Below are 17,755 nucleotides of genomic sequence, written 5' to 3'. Positions count from 1 at the left end.
TAGTTAATGGACTTTAGACTTCAGAGATGTCTCTGAGCTTAATGACGGAGTTTAGGGCATGGTTGAGAGTAGCCAGGCCAGTTGGCTGTTGGCATTGATAAAGGAACCCCACTGGCGGAAGATTCATCGGCCCGGAACGTACCCACTTTAAATGTCATCTATTCTAGAGCTCCTTCGAGGAGAAGTAAAGAAAGACCTTGAATGACCTCCCCACGCCATGTTTGACACGGTCTGCACCCTCCCGCTCTCGGCGGACCTGTTCTCACAGGCCCTTCATCCTAAGGAGCCAATTGTCTCCGTTGGGTTGTCTACTGGCCACGTCCAAACTTTTCGGCTTCCGTCGGAGGAGAGCGATACCGACGATGACGGGGCCGAGTCGACTTCCTCGTCGCGCAATGGCAAGGGACACATCGATACGATGTGGAGGACCCGCCGACACAAGGGGAGTTGTCGGTGTTTAGGATTCGGAGTGGATGGGGAGATGCTGTACTCTGCGGGGACGGATGGGTTGGTCAAGGCCGCAAAGGCGGAGACTGGCGTGGTGGAAAACAAAATTGCGATTCCTCCTGCGAAGGATGGGTGAGTCAATTGGTTTTGCGTTGCAATTACCCTTCTCCTCTGTGGGTAGTTTAACTAAAGTTGACTCCATGGCAGATCCGTCGATGCTCCGACAATCGTTCATGCGCTCTCCCCTCAGACTCTCCTCCTCGCTACCGACTCCAGCGCACTTCATCTCTACGACCTTCGAATCCCCTTCTCACCCGTGTCTGCTCGGCCACAACAGTCACATCATCCCCATGACGACTACATTTCGTCTCTTACACCGCTCCCTCCCTCGGATACCAGCACGTCCGGCTTCAGCAAGCAATGGGTGACCACCGGCGGCACTACGTTAGCCGTTACAGACCTCCGCCGCGGTGTCCTAGTGCGCAGCGAAGATCAGGAAGAGGAATTGGTAAGCTCCGTTTACATCAGCGGCTTACGCGCGGGTGGAACGAGCCGGGGTGAAAAGGTGGTTGTGGGAGGTTCCAGCGGCGTCTTGACACTCTGGGAGAAAGGCGCCTGGGATGACCAAGACGAGCGTATCTACGTCCAGCGGGAAGCCGGAGGCGGAGAGTCGCTGGAGACCCTGGCGGTTGTTCCTGACGAGCTCGGAAAGGGCAAGATGATTGCCGTCGGCCTGGGAAGTGGTGGAGTGAAGTTCGTCCGGATGGGTATGAACAAGGTCGTCTCGGAAGTCATGCATGACGAGACTGAGGGCGTCATCGGTTTGGGATTTGACGTTGAAGGACGCATGGTCAGTGGCGGTGGTCAGGTTGTCAAGGTCTGGCACGAGGCCGTCGACTCTGATGGAATGGACGGCGACATGGCTGGCGGGAAAAGCATGTTTGGCAGTGATAGTGATGACAGCGACGATGGTGACGACTCGGATGATAGCGATCGTGAGAGTCGCAAGGCTGCTCCGCCTCAGCGAAAGAAGAAGAAGAACAAAGGCAAGGGCGGCCAAGATATCATGGGATTTGCCGACATTGATTGATTTGGCTCGACTCGACTTGATTTCCGGATACCCCAAACGGTTTTGAAAAATCAAAAGTGACGTGTAGCATGCATATATCTATGTTTATGCGAAAGAAAGCTGCAATTACGTGGTGGGCGCAACTTCGACGCAACGTGTAACTATATCAAGCTATCATAGTATATTATCCATCATACCTAATACCCTCTGTTTTCTCCAGCAACGAAGACACATACTTTGTCTATTCTAGGAAACCTCTGCACCCACTTCTGCTCCAACCTCCAATAGGAATAGAGGCATACTGTACCTGGGTGGTGTTCTATGGGGCGGATGGGAGAAGGGGGATTTCCGGCTAGGTGATCTTCTGTCAGAGCGACAATTGAAGGATCCAACATCAGAATGCTAGAATTGCAGTCAGCTCCATCGGTTCCTTTGCCTTCATTCTGCATTCTGCAGGAATGACTGTCAAAAGCGCTTCTGCATCATCGGGATCATCAACTTGTCAACTGCCGAAACTCAACGACCCGGAAAGAGACCCACGGCAAAGAGCTTCCTTCGCTCCAATCGCTCCATGACGTTGAACGGGATTCGCACTCCCCGCTGGTGGGGTGTGGGGAGAAGAGGTTATTAACTTATTATTCATGGCTGATCAAGCCTTATTCCCGAACAACTATGGACCAGAGAACCTATACTTATAGCCATGCTGCCCTGGTCCATTGTTTGTTTTATCGTTTAACTTTAACTCTTTACCGTTTCCTGAGACCGCACCAGTTAATTGTCGTTCTACCACTCTGATCGCGCACAACGCTGGCCATACACATCGTCAAGATGGATGCCTTCGAGTATAATGCAAATCCGGGCCGTGTCATCTTCGGCAGCGGTACCATTCAAAAGCTCCCCGGTGAAATTGCGCGACTCAACCTAAAGGCTCCGCTGGTCCTGTCGACGCCGCAGCAGGTCGGGCACGCGGAGGCCGTCAAGTCGGTTCTCAAAGGCCAAGTAGCTGGCATCTTCTCTGAAGCTACGATGCACACCCCTACCCATATCACAGATAAGGCAGTCGAGTATGCGAGGGCCCAAGGAGCGGATTTAGTCGTCTCCATCGGCGGTGGAAGTACCATTGGTCTGGGCAAGGCCATCAGCATCCGGACTGGCCTTCCTCATATCTGCATCCCGACTACATATGCTGGTAGTGAGATGACTCCTATCTTGGGCGAGACGGCCGAAGGATTGAAGAAGACTCGCTCGGACCCCAAGATTCTCCCTGGGACGGTCATCTACGATGTTGATCTTACCATGACTCTACCTGCGGCGATGAGTGCCACGAGCGGTGTCAATGCTATTGCCCATGCTGGTTAGTAAAATCGTACTTCTGTGTCTACGACGTTCGAAAGGCTAATGGTCATGATAGTCGAGGCGCTGTATGCCCGCAACACAAACCCCGTCATCAATCTGATGGCTGTCGAAGGTACCCGGGCACTGGCATCTGCCCTTCCAGAGATCGTCGAGAACCCCTCCTCGAAAACTGCTCGCTCGCTGGCTCTGTACGGTGCCTGGCTCTGCGGTACTTGCCTGGGTAGCGTGGGCATGTCCATCCACCACAAACTCTGCCATACCCTCGGCGGTAGCTTCAACCTGCCTCACGCAGAGACGCACACGGCTGTCCTGCCACACGCCATCTCCTACAACGCTCCCAAGATTCCTGAGGCCATGAAAAAGCTCGCAGAGGCGCTTCCGGACAGCAACGGCGATGCTATTCACGGCCTCAATGTCTTGCTGGACAAGCTCAACGTCAAGCGGGGCCTCAAGGAGTTTGGCATGAAGGAGGAGGATATTGACAAGGCTGCAGACATCGCTGTAAGCAATCCTTATTGGAATCCTCGAGACATTGAGCGTACTCCTATCCGGGAGTTGATCCGGAGGGTATGGGCTGGCGAGCCGGCGAGAGCAGATCTTTAGCTAGCAGTCATATGTCCTGCTATATTATGTAAAGACTCTTTGAAATGTTAAGAAATGTCCTTAATGAGAAAAATGATCTAATCGTTTTTGGACGATTATCGTACTCCGATGAAGCCCTCCAAATGCCATCAGCCCTATTGGCTGCGGATGGATGGCGGGGTGAAGTGGGGGATTTCTCTCGCCCTCTCCAAAAGAATAAAAATTTCCGCCATCCCAACATCCCACTTTTAAGAACGAATTCCTCCACCTACCCTTGCCTGGGGCCTGTAATCGAAATGGTAACCGAAATGCAGGCAGCGCCCGTTCTCTCAACGCCAGATTCCCTCATACTCGAGGCCACCGAACCCATCGCCCGCCAGAATGCGACTCGCACGCTGTCGGACGAAGAGCTCTCCATCACCTACGACATTGAGCGCACATTGCAGGAAATTCGCCAGGCACGGTACAAGCGCATCGCCCTACAGTTCCCGGATGATATGCTTCCGGATGCACCTCGCGTTTTCCAACTTCTCAGCCGAGGTCTTGCGCGCCGCGACGTCGACAAGACCACCGTCGAAAAGAACGGTAACGGAACGGACGGTGCGGAATCGGAGAAGCTAGCTCATGATGTCTCTCAACTGAGTGTCGATGATAAGCCGGAGCCGGAGCCCAGATTGTACATATTGGCGGATACATCCTACGGGACCTGCTGTGTCGATGAGGTCGCGGCAGAACATGTCAATGCGGACGTTGTCGTGCATTACGGGCGCTCGTGTTTGTCGCCTACGGCCAGACTACCTGTTATCTATGTCTTCACTCATAAGGAATTACCTATCGAGCCGGTCATCCAGGCGTTCAAAGCGACCTACCCGGATCAGGCCACCAGGATCATACTCGCGGCCGACGTGACCTACTGCGACCATATTCCTGCCGTGTACGCGCGCTTAGTGGAGGAAGGATACACCAACCTCTATGCTACGGAGTTAATCCATTGTCCATCATCTGCCATTCCCAATCGGACGGTGCCGGATTCCGTGCGTGAAAACCCCGAATCGCTGTCGGAATGGCAGCTCTTCCACATCTCCGACCCGCCGACTGCGCTCCTCCTGACGCTCGCATCCCGCGTGGCCGCGATCCACATCTATCCAACCACCGACGCGCCGAGCGACAATGTCAAGCCGCTGCCCGCGTCGACGTCGGCCGCCTTGGGGCGTCGCTACGCTATTCTGACGAGACTCAGTACCGTCCCTATTTTCGGGATCTTGATCAATACGCTCAGTGTGAAGAATTACCTTCATATCGTGGAGCATGTGAAGCAAAAGATCGCAGATGCAGGAAAGAAGAGCTACATGTTTGTTGTAGGCAAACTGAATGCCGCCAAAGTGGCTAACTTCAGCGAAATCGGTGGCTGGGTGGTGATTGGTTGCTGGGAGAGTTCCCTCGTCGACAGCAAAGATTTCTGGAAACCAGTGATCACCCCGTTTGAGTTGGAGCTTGCTCTCAAGGGCGACCACGAGCGGGTCTGGACCGGAGCCTGGCAAAGCGACTTTCAGAGCATCCTTGACCAACCTGCCGAAGAAGCACAAACAGCTGACGACGAAGAATCACCAAACAGCGACGACGACATGTCGGAACCCGAGTCTGCACCTCCGGAGTTTGATCTGCGAACCGGCCGGTATGTCTCTCACACGCGTCCGATGCGAAATCCTGCGCCCCGCGTTTCCGCTCAGGGTGACGATGCAGTCTCTGCTGCCGGTGGTCCAGCCGCTGCCCGAGCCCTAGCCAGACGGGCTAAAGGCGAGTTGGCGATGATCGGCGGGGCCGTCTCTCCAGGGGCAGAATTTCTACGGTCGCAACGGACTTGGAAGGGGCTGGGAAGCGACTTCGATATCCAGTACGACGAAGAGGATTCTAAAGACAGCACTTTGGTCGTCGAAGGGCGCAAGGGCATTGCAAGGGGATATACGGTGGGCGATTCAATAGAAAAACACTAGTTTAGGGCGCCAATCAAGCTCTATAGATACCCTGGATGGAGGCTGAACGAAGTCCCGTTACCAAAAACTTGTTCTGACACATCAGTAGATCCAACTCCTATGAGTTAGCTAGAGTATAATCGGCCAATAATTGTATAAAGAATTGATAATTGATTGGCAAAACATTTTATCCCTCAAGAGGCAAAGAAAAGTGTCTCGCGCGACACACAGGGCGACGTATCACATGATGGACATAAGCAGATCCCAGGCGTTGTTGGGTTTGATCCCAACACGATCTATCGACCTTACTGAGTTGGCAAAGCAACAACACCCAGCCAGCTGGTGGTGTTATCATCATCATCTCCTTTATTAGATACATCTTTTTCTTTCAGTCCCTGCCCTTAGATGGCTTCCGCATGGTGTTCATCTTTGGAGTGCACTCCTTGCCTTGCGCATCTTAGCCCGTCTTCTCTTCCCTTATGATGTGCGACACCCGCATTCTCCGCTTTGATTCCGGCCTCGCGTCACTTTGATCCTCAGTAGCAGGCGTTGCCAGAAGGGGGAGAAAAAGAAGAGAAAAGAGTCCGCTGCCATGTCTCTCCTATGTGAATCTCCGATCTATGAACCGGAGGTGAAAAGTCGCGATTTAGATGAGATGGAGGAGGATACAGGTTCGATTTTCTCAGAGTCCGCATCGGAGCAGTCTATCCCCCCGACTCAGCGGTCTCTTTCGATGTTTGAGCGAGTCATCACCACCCACGCGCCTATCCTTGAATCTCTCCTACTCCAGACTCCCACCGATGCCATCCTCAAGCTCTTTCATACCTCCCGCTACCTTCGATCCTTCCTCCAAAATTACCCAACGGCATGGAAGTACCTCTCGTTCCGCTTGTTCTACCCTTCCGGCAGTCAGTTCCCGCTCCGGATTGTATTCCCTGGAGGAACCGAGTCGGTGATGCCACGCCAATCGCGGTCATATGCTCTCGATCAACTGCTGATGAACGTGGTGGTTCCGTTCAGCCCGTGTCTGAAGAGTCTGGAGCTGGATAATACCGCGGTCTCGGGGCAGATTCTAATATCTACTGTTTTGCATTCACGACGAGAAACCCTGGAGCACCTCTCTGTTCGTGGCTGCAAGAATGTCTCTCTCAAATACCACATTATCCCCTATCTGACCATGTTCGGACTCCAGTACGACGTGGACATGGAAAGGAACATCGGCAGCTCCTCGTCGACGAAACGTCTTGCACTAAAGAGTCTCTACACATACCGATGCCGGCATCATAGACGCAGACCGTATCTCTCATCTTCTCTCTTGCGCAAGGATTCGGACTCTGAGCCTACGCATGAACTGGTCAACCTCTGTCACAAATTGGGGATCTGGACTGACACTGCGTGGTGCTCTACTCCCGCCGGGAGATGCTTCCGGAGAAGGAGCTATGTTTCTATGAGGGTTCCTCAGGGTTCTGCTGAAGTATGGGTGGTTTTTGACCGACTGTGGAGGTCTAAGAATTGGATCGGCCCAGTGGAACAGGGCGGTCGGCCAAGCCAGAGAGATGGGAAGTTGTGGGAACACAACGAGACTGGCTACAATGGCGAGCCACTCGGAACCGGGGAAGGACAGGGACTGGGCGAAGGCAAGATGACGCCTGCCCATTTGCGTTCGAGCCACACTCGTTTCGTCGACAACATCCGCTGCGATAATTGCTTTGAGGAGATTTCGGAGAGATGCGAACAATGTAGTATCTTGATGCACTGCGTCGGGTGTCGAAAGACCCTCTGTGCGAGCTGCGCGTTTGACCGACCCTATCTCCACCGCCGCAGCAGTTCAGATGACGCCGCGAAAAGCTTCTGGTGGGCACATGGTGTTGTCGTGTCCCCGTGCCTCATGCAGGATCCTCTCCGAAGCCCGACGGACAGCGTCTCTGTCAATTCCAATGACCCAGTACCTTATCCGAACCTAAAATTTCATTGGTGTTGTACCGAGCCCATATTTTCCGGAGGCGGCGGCATCAGCATCGGCACCCCTAACCGGGACGTGGACCAGGTGCGAGCAGCTCCTTTACCCCGTGGTCAAGGCTGGGAGGACTTGGAATACTCGGCCAACGAGTGGAGCAAGACCTTTCCCAAGTATGCTTACGGTGACCCCCGTAAACCGGACTACTCCCTTGAGACAGGCCATATCGCCATGATGAAATGGCTACTGGGACCGCCTGACCGCCAGCCTACAGCATGTCCTCGGAATCTCTGTCAAGAATGTTACGACGCTCCTCAGTGGAAGGTTCACTGTAAGAGTTGCTCAAAGCCATTATGCATCGAACACGACCTGCGGGGTCTTCGTCTTCGCATCTGCGGTTATCGGGACCTGGCTTTGGAGAAAATGGCTATTCAGACCCCGTCCGGGCTGAGGTCCGATCAGATCAACAGCGAATTCATGCGAGACCTCGGCATTCCCCAGCCTGGGCTTGCAGGTTCCACTCCCGAAATCGAGCTACCTTACCGAACCCTGCGTGTCTTCGATTCCACTACTAGCAGTTTCACTGAAGATAACGGGGATGGGGTGCCATTGCTGATATGGGACATCCCGGCTTGCTGAGTTCGGGAATATCTTCCAGGCCTGTTGCGCCTATCCACCGCCGCTCAAGGAGTTTCTCGGTCAGTAATTCAAACCGCTCACGGTCCTCGTCGCCCTCGTCCTTCTTCTGCGAGTCGCCGTTCGATTCCCCCAAATGGCAGGGCTGCCAGTCCTTCTTTTGCCCACAGATTCGCGCGGTCGGTGACCAGCGTCAGAGATGCTCTAGCATCCTGCGGGAATGCACGGCCTGCTCGGTCTACGTCTGCCAGGATTGCATCAATGTGAATCCACCTTGCAACTGTTCCTTTTGCCAAGTGCACTACCACTGCCCGAATTGCATGAAGCTTCGTGAGCGGGACGGGACATGTCGCCGGACGGCAGAAGAAAAGGCGCGACGGGAGCAGAAGTGGAAGCAGGACATGCAAGCCCTGGAAGCTATTCTGGAATTTAAGCTGGCGGACGAAGTCGTGGAATTTGCAGGACAATTCTTCGACCTGGTTGAGGCCATGTCAGACGTGGAAGTACATGAGTTGGAGGATGTTCAGCAGAACCATCCATCGGATTCAATCTTCCCATTTGACCAGAGTCCTCTGGGAGCGGACTTCCTGGTAGATGATGCCTTGACTGACAGTTCCGAGTGAGATTCTCAACCTCAATTGTCTTCGGTATCAGTAATGTGTGTTTAGCGATATGTTCAACAGCGTCGGACTTTGCGCGGGAAGCAAAGCACTCATGTGATGGGAGTTAGGCGTGACAACTGCTCTATTCGCATTATTGTCATGGAGCTAGCGAGTATGTTATGGCATATTGATCATTGTTCGGGTCGTTTACTAGGAAGAGCGTATTTGTTATTCCGTGTATGTGCCTTGTTAGGAGTCCGGTTACTAGCTACAGGGAATTGTCAGAACAAGCAATAAATGTCAAACTACATCTCGCATGTGTCACTAGTTACATGGCTTTAGGTCAAAGGCTATACGGGATAGTCTCGACTCAAGCTCTCAAGCTTCAATCATGAGAGGGTCTCCACAACGACAGATCTGCGGAACGGCCCCGCCAACCGCCGGGACCGACAGAAGGTACTCGAATTGTATCCAAAAGTGCAGCTCGATCTTCTCACTTTCAACAGCCTACAATCTTGCCTACTTAATCTATCTTCCTTAGGATCAGGTTATATTGCCGAGTTCCTGTCAGAGGTAAGCCTCCAAGCTAAGGTTACTTTACTACGGAGTAACCCCGCGCAAACTATCACTAACCCCACACCTCAAATTCTCCAGCTCCAAGCCTCATCGATCAACATTCAACAGCTTCATACACCGAAACCCACATACCCATAAAAATGTCATCGACAGACCTCGAACAAGACCCCACACCTAAGGACATCGCCGACCGCGAACGCGAAGAAAAAGAGCGCAAGGCAAAGGAAGAGGCAGAACAGGCGCAGCTCCCCTACAAATGGACGCAGACGATCCGCGACGTGGACGTGACGATCCCCGTGCCGGCGAACATCAAGGGCCGGGATCTGGACGTTGTGTTGACAAAGACGAAGATCAAGGTTGCGATTAAGGGCAGGAGGCGTTCATTGAGGTGAGCACGGCACTGTTCCGTTCGAGTCCTGATGGATGTAAGATAAAGTGTGGGGGAAAGAGGACTGACATGGCGGGAGCAGGGCGACCTTCCTCACCCTATTATCGTGGATGAATCGTCCTGGACGCTGGAGACGACGTCCCAGCCTCCCGGGAAGGAGGTCTCGGTGCATCTGGACAAGGTCAATAAGATGGAATGGTGGGCTCATGTTGTGACAACGGCGCCGAAGATCGACGTCAGCAAGATCACGCCGGAGAACTCCAGTTTGAGTGATTTGGATGGCGAGACGAGGGCGATGGTCGAGAAGATGATGTACGATCAGCGGCAGAAGGAGATGGGCGGGATCTCTAGCGACGAGCAGCGGAAGATGGACATTCTGAAGAAGTTCCAGGCTGAACATCCAGGTATGTTTTTGTCGAGATTTGGCATGGTCTAGGAGCTAATGTGTTACAGAGATGGACTTTTCCAATGCAAAGATTGGTTAAGGTGGTGCGGATCTACTGCTATTGATTGTATGGATTAATGATATCAGTGTACTTGAGTTTAACATAGAGCTCTAATGGAGCCTCTATATGATGATTATCTGCTTATCCTTAACCATTTGTTTGAGTGGAGCGAATCGATGCAAGACTCCCTGTTTCCATAAAGAACTGGCTTTACCATTTCGGGTAAGGCCTCCACAAGCGAATGCGAGAGTTGCCATTCTGGGACTAGTGCCGTATCTATAGGATGGTGTTCTCGTATCCCCATCAGCCTCGTCCCCATCCTCCATCGACCTCTGATGGATAGCTATCCGAATATAGGCTGAGTGCGATGTGGATCAGCTCAGAATATCGGCCTTGACTCATGAGCTGAACCAATCCCGCGTGTGAAAGCAGACAACCAGGCTAGCAAGGCGCAGCCAATCGAGCCCGATAGGCATCTGCTCTTCAGATTCGTTATTTCTATCCATCTATCACAACCCATCAAAGCTAGCTTTGAAGCGCATTTGCAGGCTCAGTTTAGAGAACACAGCAGATACTATTTGAAGATACAATGCTACCTTCTCCGGAAACATCGGTCTCTCCAGCGGCCGCCGACAGAGCCCAGCCAAAGACCAATCCCAAACGTTCCGGGCCATCAGGACCTCTGCAAGGCCAGAAGAGTCTATTTCGAGTCCCTATGTACCGGTCGTCCGGTACTGGACCCTCAAACAGCGAAAGATCCGCCGAGCGTGCGTACCATGCGCGGCGGTCGCACCGCAAGTCCCGCTCCGGCTGTCTAACTTGTAAGAGAAGACGAGTCAAAGTACGTTACCTTCCTGTTTCGTTTTGGCCTGGTACTATGGAGTATGCTGATGGCTCCAGTGCGATGAGACCCAACCTCACTGCTTGCGATGCAAGAAGCATCGCGTTACATGTGTATACACCGGCCCGGAGTGCTCAACCAACGAAAGGGGCGTTGTTTCTGTATTCATTGAGAAAAAGCCCGAATTGGTATCGCCAAGCTCTAGCCAGTATTCAATGTATCTCCTGGAAGTGGCAGACAAAATAGATGAGCTGTTGCAGCTAGGCTCAAAGAAGCGACATTTACCCGATGCCGTTCGCGCTCTGCATCATTTCCATCACGCCACCACTCCTACCATTGCCAATCAGCGCACACAGATACTCATGAGAAACCAACTGATGCAACTAGCCTTCAATGTCAGTTGCCCCTGCATCCGAGCATTGATGAATGCAGCTGACAGATTCAGACACCCCTGCTCATGCACACCATCATAGCGGTGGCAACCTCCCATCTTCGGTATGCGGTGCCTGACAACACCGCTTACAAAATGGCCGAAGCGTACCACTGGCAGCAAGCCATCAGCCAGTACTCCAAGGAGCTCGGCTGCGCAGTCGGTCCGCATAACATGGACGCTCTCTTCTCCACATGCCTCCTCATGACCGTCCACGCGTTCCAACTGGAGGAATACAATCCCCGCAAGTCCTTTGTCTTCTCCGACGATCCACAAGCCCTGAGTTGGCTCACTTTACAGAGCGGCCTGCGCCACCTCCTGGGGCTTACCAAGCCCTGGCTGTGCATCAGCATGTGGTGGGAGGTCTTCATGGCGTCTCGCCATGAGTATCAAGCCTTCGATGATCCCCCGCCGGGACGGGAGGGTCTGCACCCAGAGCTGGCTGATATCTGCGGTATCGACGACACAACCACGGAAGAGAGTAATCCGTACCTGGCGCCGCTGCGGATGTTCACGCTGCTACTGCCGGCCGAACGGTCCATCAAGAGTTTCTCCAAGTATACCACGTTCATGGGCCGGTTGTTGCCGAGTTTCTGGGCGCGACTAGCCAAGAAAGACCCGCCGGCGTTGATCATACTCAGCTGGTGGTTGGCGATGCTGGACTCTTGTAAGTGCTGGTGGGCGGAGACCCGGGTGCGTTCCGAGTGCGCGGCTATCTGCATGTATCTCGAGAACAGTGAGGATCCGCGCATCTTGCGGCTGTTGGAGTTTCCGGCGGAGGTTTGTGGGTATCTGCTCAAGCATGTTCAGGAACGTGCTGAGATGGAGGTGCCATTAATTATATCATATGAGCCTGTCAGCTGGTAGGATGATATCTAAGCCAATGTTCATTCATAAGCGACTCGTCATTATTATAGATGCGTATGTGCAATATTACAAGCAATACTCCGTCCAATTGCGCCAGCCACCCAATCCCGCATGCATAGCATGATGTGGCTCAATCCCATTACCCAAGAGCAAAAGAACGCAATGCTTCCATCAGACCATCGAGGCCAGCCATTAATTAATGTAAGTGGAAAGAATGCTTCCCACCGAAACAAAAGACCAACTATGAGCCACCGGCAAAGAAACAAAAGCGAATGATTACTGCAACATCGTTATTCGTTAATCACCTACTCTCCCACGAGAAGCGCCGCTCGCTCTCAAAACTCACCCTGCCATGCCCCGCAAGATCCCGCGGCAGACACTCCCGCCGCAGCACCGGCCTAGGCTGCGCAATATGCGCCATAGGCGGCGGCGGAGGGAGCGGCGGCGGATTCAACGAGGAGATGGACATGGCCCTCGACGGGGCAGGCGAGATGCGCGGCGAATACGGCGGCGGCGGCGTCTCCCTCGTGGCCGTCGAGGTGTTGCCGTAGCTGCTTGGGAAGGATATCGCCGAGGAGACGTCCGAGGTGAGCTCGTCGCCGTCTGTGCTGGCAAAGTCGCGCGGGTGCTTCTCATCATGCAGCGAGGCGATGGAGCGTGACGAGGAGATGGGGGGATCACGCATGTGCGCTTCCAGCGTCTTTTCTTGGATGCTGCTCATCGGTCGTGGGGTGTACCGTGGCAGCGGGACGGGTGGGGTATACCCATCCTCGTCGAAGGTCATATAGACCGGCCCTTCATCGGGATGATAGTGAGATGTGAAGTTGCTGTCATTGTGATAGTGATGATGGTGATGGGTTTCGGCCATTGCTCGGCTTGGAGCCCGGGCTGATGGTGCGCGCGGGGGACTCTTCGGGGCGAAGCAGCCGCACAGCCCGCTGAGAAATGACATGACTGAACTTTTTCGTACAACGACGGCTTAAGGAGATCCCGGGATGATATGGAAAAATATAAAAGTCTACTTATCATACGTGTATATGCAAAGACAATAAGTAGTAATGGATTTGGCTCATCAATGGAGACCAAGTAGTAATGTGGAAGACGCTCGGATCAATGGATTGTCAGATGTCAGCAAGGCTGACTCGAGGAGGTGTCCAGATATCAGAGCAACATAATGCTCAGCGGAGTCCAGCGTGATAGCTGGACAGATGAGTAGTCAATGAGCAGAAGAGGGGATACAGAAGAAAATAAAAGAAAGAGAGAAGCGAAGATGACAGAAGTTGGCTTCGTATCTGCCCTGGCTGTGCCTCACTGCCTCAGGCCAGTCACAGTACCATGGACTCAGGCACCCATATTGTCTCGTTCTGTGATTGGCTGCAGCATTACCGATAAGATACGCCGCCCCGCTGACTTTTTGCCTGAGGCATTCAGAAATTTGGGTTTTCCCCAGTCAATTGTTGTTATCGGTGATTTTTTCCTTATGTACCTGAACACTTTCCACGCAGCGCCATAGACACTCTTTCACCAGTCTTAAAGAATAACCAAAAACGAAGTCAACCACATACAATGTGGCCGGACGCAGATTCTAAAGATGAGCTTGTAACCGTCATACAATCAGTCAAGCCTCCCACCGTCCCCGCGCATCGCTCCCACGACCCCGCCAACAACCTCAAGCGCACTGATCCCTACCAGTTCGGCTCCCGCTACCTCGAAGAAGGCGACGATGTCTTCGAATTCAACGCCTGGGACCATGTCGAGCCGGACGACGAGTTCAAAGCCTTCGCCGAAGTCCAATACGCCAAGCAGCGCGAATCCCCCGTCTCAGACTTCGACAAGCAGCGCTTCAACAAGGACCCCGCGAAATGGTGGAATCTGTTCTACAAGAACAATACGGCCAACTTCTTCAAAGATCGCAAGTGGCTGCGCCAGGAGTTTCCCGTGCTCGCCGAGGTAACGCAGAAGGGGGCGGGCAGGAAGGTCGTACTTGAGGTTGGTGCCGGGGCGGGCAACACGGCGTTTCCGCTCATCACCCATAATGAGAATGAGGAGTTGATGGTGCATGCGTGTGATTTTTCCAAGACGGCGGTTCAGGTTATGCGTGAGAGCGAACACTACGATCCCAAGTTTATCTCGGCGGATGTGTGGGATGTGACTGCTGTGCCGGATGAGGAGAATAATGGACTTCCTCCGGGGTTGACAGAGGGGTCGGTAGACGTGGTCATTCTCATCTTCATTTTCTCCGCTCTAGCGCCCAGTCAATGGGACCAGGCTATTCGGAATGTTTATCGGGTATTGAAACCGGGTGGTCTCGTTCTGTTCCGTGACTATGGGCGCGGCGATCTGGCTCAGGTGCGATTCAAAAAAGGCCGGTACATGGATGAGAACTTTTATGTCCGCGGCGACGGCACCAGGGTCTACTTTTTCGAGAAAGAACAGCTGGAGAAGATGTGGGGGACATGGACGCCAGAGAAGGGCCTGCAAATGGCCGAGGACAACACGGTAGCGGCGGAGTCCACCGAGGGCGCATTCGATGTCGAGAAGATGGGCGTCGATCGCCGCTTGATTGTCAATCGCCAGCGGAAACTCAAGATGTACCGCTGCTGGATCCAGGCTCATTACAGAAAGCGCAAGACACCTGCCGGTGTGGAAGCTGAGAAGACGGATTCGTGATTTCGAGTTCCCACCTTATACCGTTGGAGGAATCTTTCCTTCATGCTAGACGCAAAATCTGAGCCGTTGCTCGTGACACTGGCTGCAGGTCACCGCATATCCAACCGTCGTCAGTCTCACTTCCGCAAGCGCAGCTTCAGCCCACTGGTGTCGCTTGTCTTCAATAAAGATAGACCTCCTCTACCGCCGCTCTCACTGTAGACCTTGAACAACTTCGCTTAGTGGCGGGTCTTCGAGTGATAGACCTGCGATATTAGGGTCCGGCAGTGAGGGCGGTCTCATCAGAGATATAATGATGTTATGACATGAAGCATATAGACAGGGTAGAGTGCCTGCATTTATTTAATGTCTTGTCAAGCTACTTGGCGCAAATAGATGTGTTCGACATTTACTTATTCTGTTCTCTTTGAATTGCATTCTCCTGATGAGGAGCATTATGTATATCAAGGACTGATGTACGTACTCAATTAAATGGCAGCAAGTGGCAAAAAAACCTAGGTTCGACTAAAAGAACAACGAAGCAGCTAGAAATTAAGAACAGTATCTGGTCTCTGAGATATGCACAAGCAGCTATACAAGGCGGAGAGATTCCAGCAGGAGTAGTATTTACAAGAAGGGATCTCGAGAGAACCGGTAAGTGTAAGCACAACATCAGCAAAACGAGCAACGCTCCCTATGCAATCGCAATAACTCAGCAGCAAGAGCTCAAAATCAGTGCTTGAAGAAGTCTATAACAAGGACTTGCAGGGGACTGAGTCAACCGCTGACCGATACGTGACCGTAAGTCCTTGGGCTCAATGTCTAAATGCTTTTGTGTATGGCAATCAGAAAATGTCGTAGAATCTCATTCGTAGCCGATCGTGCGCTGAGCGCTGAATTATTTGTTCAGAAGCCATTCATGCCGTCAAGCTGGGACATTCTCCCTTAGCTCGAACGAAGGCATTAGCGAACAAATCCTGCATGGCGCAGTAGTGGAACAGAATACCACCGAGCACAGCCAGATGCCAGATGTTGTGGCTGCCACCGAAGTAGTCGAAAAGTCCAGGACGCCACCGCTCAGGAACCTGAGAGGCGTAGATACAGGCTCCGGCAAAGTAGACCAGGATACTCTTCATGACGGGAGCATAGAAATAAAGACACCAGGCGAATCCACGGGTATAAGTGAGCTGGAACAAGGGCGCAAATCCTGTAAGCGCAAGTGTCACATAGAATGCCACACGAGCCCAAGCCAAGTCATTGCGATTAAACGTGGGATGCCAGGGCAGAATGACACCGCCGATTCCGAGCGACATGGTCAGCAGAATATATGTCCAGCGAGAAACGGGCTCGCAGTAGAAAGCCGTGTACTCGATCGTCACAATAGAGGCAGCCACCAGAAGCGAGATCCCTGTGTAATCGACACATGCAAATTTCTCCATCAGAGGCTGGTTAGCAATGCTGTTCATGGTGTGCCACAGGGTACTGCAGACCAGACACTTGCACGCAGCAAAGAAAAATACAGCAGCAATCGCCACATCGGTCTTGGTGCTCAGGTGGAAATTAGGATTGAGAGGGTAAAAGTAGAAGGCGACCGAGAGGACAATGAAGAGACCGATGAGGTGCGACCAGATATTGACCGTTTCGTTGCAGAAGCTGAAGACTGACTTGAGACATTCCACCTTCGATGATGAAAAGCGATATCCCTGCAAGATATGGGGATTGATTCGCCACGGCTGAGGAAGGTCAGCGTAGGTGATCAACCGCTGCTCTTGAGCTAGTAAAATGGCACGATTAATGCTCTCGCGTAGCGAATCCTTGGCTCGTCGCGCTTGTTCTATCCCCTCGTCGACCACCTCACGAGCGTGCACCAACTTCGAGTCGACCGCCTTCCATCCATCGTCCAGAGCGCCATAGATACCGCGATCGCGAACCGCATGGGCTCGAGATTCCAGCTCTACCAGGAAGGACTCCATCAGGCGTACTCCGGCTTGAGCCTTTTGCTCCAGCGTCTCCTTCGTAGCCAGCGCATCGTTGTAGCGATCCTCGAGGGTTTCAACCAAGATCTTGGCTCTTTTCTTTCCACCTCCCATAAGCTCCCCGGAGGCGTAGGAGCATGAGTCTCTCACGGCTTCAAGTGTTGCATACGCTCTGCGAAGGCTCGAGTCGATCTGAACCATGTGCGACTTTCGATACTGTTCGATCCAATGCATGCGTCTCTCTAATTCCGTTAGGAAGAGCTCAACCTGAAGAACGTCAGAACAGAGTAAACATTTCACAGCTGGGCTTTGACCATACCCTCAGGAAAATAGCGTCGCCATCGTAGTCACAAGACAGCCGCCGAGCCGTATGGAACGAGTGCCTACGCCGTCGATCGCGCAAAAGATTGGTTTCCTCACTGGGAGTTGGCGCAAAAGATGTTGAGGTAGCATCTGGATACGACTCGAGGGTCACAGATTGCGTTGCGCAGGCCATTGTGGATCAATAGACAATTCAAGCCCAGATTCTTCCACCACCTTTAATATCTGCAGCTCAAACCCGCATAGTCTTGTGATTTGTTGGTGTCTGAGTGATGAATTGCCTCGCTGTTGTTATTGTTGGGAACTTGAGGCGTCGAAAAGCGGAATCTCGGAACGATATCCCAGATCGGCGAAAAAGTACGGAGTAAGGGGAGAGTTCGATAGTTGAGTGGAGAGGTTCACAGTAATTGCTTTTATATCGGTCAAGAACCACTTAAGACAGATGAGCAGACGTGAAAGAGTGGAGAGAAAGGATGATGAGAGACAAGAGGGTGAGAAACGGTCAGACAGCCAGAAAAAGAGCAGGTGGGGGAGGCGATAATCTTTAAGACGAAGACGCAGATAGATTGGAGGAGAAATGAGGCCAAGAGGGGCAGCAGATGGGATCATGGGTGACAGTAATCATCAATCAGAAACCCC

The 17,755-nt window shown here is 52.7% G+C and overlaps 9 protein-coding genes across 9 annotated transcripts; 7 read left to right on the top strand and 2 right to left on the bottom strand.

Moving 5' to 3' along the window:
• Nucleotides 1–195: 195 nt before the first annotated feature.
• On the top strand, nt 196–1,722 carry P174DRAFT_404541 (WD40 repeat domain-containing protein). The gene is made up of 2 exons (XM_024824041.1): nt 196–579; nt 655–1,722. Exons 1-2 carry the CDS (start codon nt 218–220, stop codon nt 1,535–1,537), a joined length of 1,245 nt encoding a protein of 414 aa, XP_024684263.1. The 5' UTR covers nt 196–217; the 3' UTR covers nt 1,538–1,722.
• A 228-nt stretch (nt 1,723–1,950) lies between these two features.
• Nucleotides 1,951–3,476, top strand: P174DRAFT_387240 (maleylacetate reductase; the record flags this gene model as incomplete). Its single annotated transcript, XM_024823348.1, has 2 exons — nt 1,951–2,870; nt 2,928–3,476. The coding sequence occupies exons 1-2, from the start codon at nt 2,345–2,347 to the stop codon at nt 3,473–3,475; spliced, it is 1,074 nt and encodes a 357-aa protein (XP_024684262.1). The 5' UTR covers nt 1,951–2,344.
• Nucleotides 3,477–3,693: 217 nt separating this feature from the next.
• On the top strand, nt 3,694–5,483 carry P174DRAFT_440262 (2-(3-amino-3-carboxypropyl)histidine synthase subunit 1/2). The gene has a single exon (XM_024827017.1). The coding sequence runs from the start codon at nt 3,751–3,753 to the stop codon at nt 5,446–5,448; it is 1,698 nt and encodes a 565-aa protein (XP_024684261.1). The 5' UTR covers nt 3,694–3,750; the 3' UTR covers nt 5,449–5,483.
• A 536-nt stretch (nt 5,484–6,019) lies between these two features.
• P174DRAFT_511382 (uncharacterized protein) lies at nt 6,020–8,931 on the top strand (the record flags this gene model as incomplete). The annotated part of the gene is made up of 2 exons (XM_024831784.1): nt 6,020–7,987; nt 8,137–8,931. The coding sequence occupies 2 exons, from the start codon at nt 6,020–6,022 to the stop codon at nt 8,641–8,643; spliced, it is 2,475 nt and encodes an 824-aa protein (XP_024684260.1). The 3' UTR covers nt 8,644–8,931.
• Nucleotides 8,932–9,338: 407 nt separating this feature from the next.
• On the top strand, nt 9,339–10,128 carry P174DRAFT_404532 (NudC domain-containing protein; the record flags this gene model as incomplete). Its single annotated transcript, XM_024824040.1, has 3 exons — nt 9,339–9,576; nt 9,649–9,990; nt 10,040–10,128. The coding sequence occupies 3 exons, from the start codon at nt 9,339–9,341 to the stop codon at nt 10,069–10,071; spliced, it is 612 nt and encodes a 203-aa protein (XP_024684259.1). The 3' UTR covers nt 10,072–10,128.
• A 200-nt stretch (nt 10,129–10,328) lies between these two features.
• P174DRAFT_139032 (Zn(II)2Cys6 transcription factor domain-containing protein) lies at nt 10,329–12,321 on the top strand. The gene is made up of 3 exons (XM_024821125.1): nt 10,329–10,873; nt 10,933–11,268; nt 11,319–12,321. Exons 1-3 carry the CDS (start codon nt 10,622–10,624, stop codon nt 12,168–12,170), a joined length of 1,440 nt encoding a protein of 479 aa, XP_024684258.1. The 5' UTR covers nt 10,329–10,621; the 3' UTR covers nt 12,171–12,321.
• Nucleotides 12,153–13,442, bottom strand: P174DRAFT_440259 (uncharacterized protein). Its single transcript, XM_024827016.1, has one exon. The coding sequence runs from the start codon at nt 13,120–13,122 to the stop codon at nt 12,472–12,474; it is 651 nt and encodes a 216-aa protein (XP_024684257.1). The 5' UTR covers nt 13,123–13,442; the 3' UTR covers nt 12,153–12,471.
• A 188-nt stretch (nt 13,443–13,630) lies between these two features.
• Nucleotides 13,631–15,315, top strand: P174DRAFT_440258 (tRNA(Thr) (cytosine(32)-N(3))-methyltransferase). Its single transcript, XM_024827015.1, has one exon. It carries the CDS (start codon nt 13,737–13,739, stop codon nt 14,838–14,840), a length of 1,104 nt encoding a protein of 367 aa, XP_024684256.1. The 5' UTR covers nt 13,631–13,736; the 3' UTR covers nt 14,841–15,315.
• Nucleotides 15,293–17,752, bottom strand: P174DRAFT_404520 (hemolysin III family protein). Its single transcript, XM_024824039.1, has 2 exons — nt 17,115–17,752; nt 15,293–17,062 (listed from the first exon to the last, which is right to left on the bottom strand). The coding sequence occupies exons 1-2, from the start codon at nt 17,289–17,291 to the stop codon at nt 15,737–15,739; spliced, it is 1,503 nt and encodes a 500-aa protein (XP_024684255.1). The 5' UTR covers nt 17,292–17,752; the 3' UTR covers nt 15,293–15,736.
• Nucleotides 17,753–17,755: the final 3 nt, after the last annotated feature.

The sequence above is a fragment of the Aspergillus novofumigatus genome, assembly GCF_002847465.1.
Source record: "Aspergillus novofumigatus IBT 16806 chromosome Unknown P174scaffold_3, whole genome shotgun sequence".
Classification (NCBI taxonomy): domain Eukaryota; kingdom Fungi; phylum Ascomycota; class Eurotiomycetes; order Eurotiales; family Aspergillaceae; genus Aspergillus; species Aspergillus novofumigatus.
Note: the sequence above shows the minus strand (reverse complement) of the source record. Positions and strands in the feature narration are given on the sequence as shown.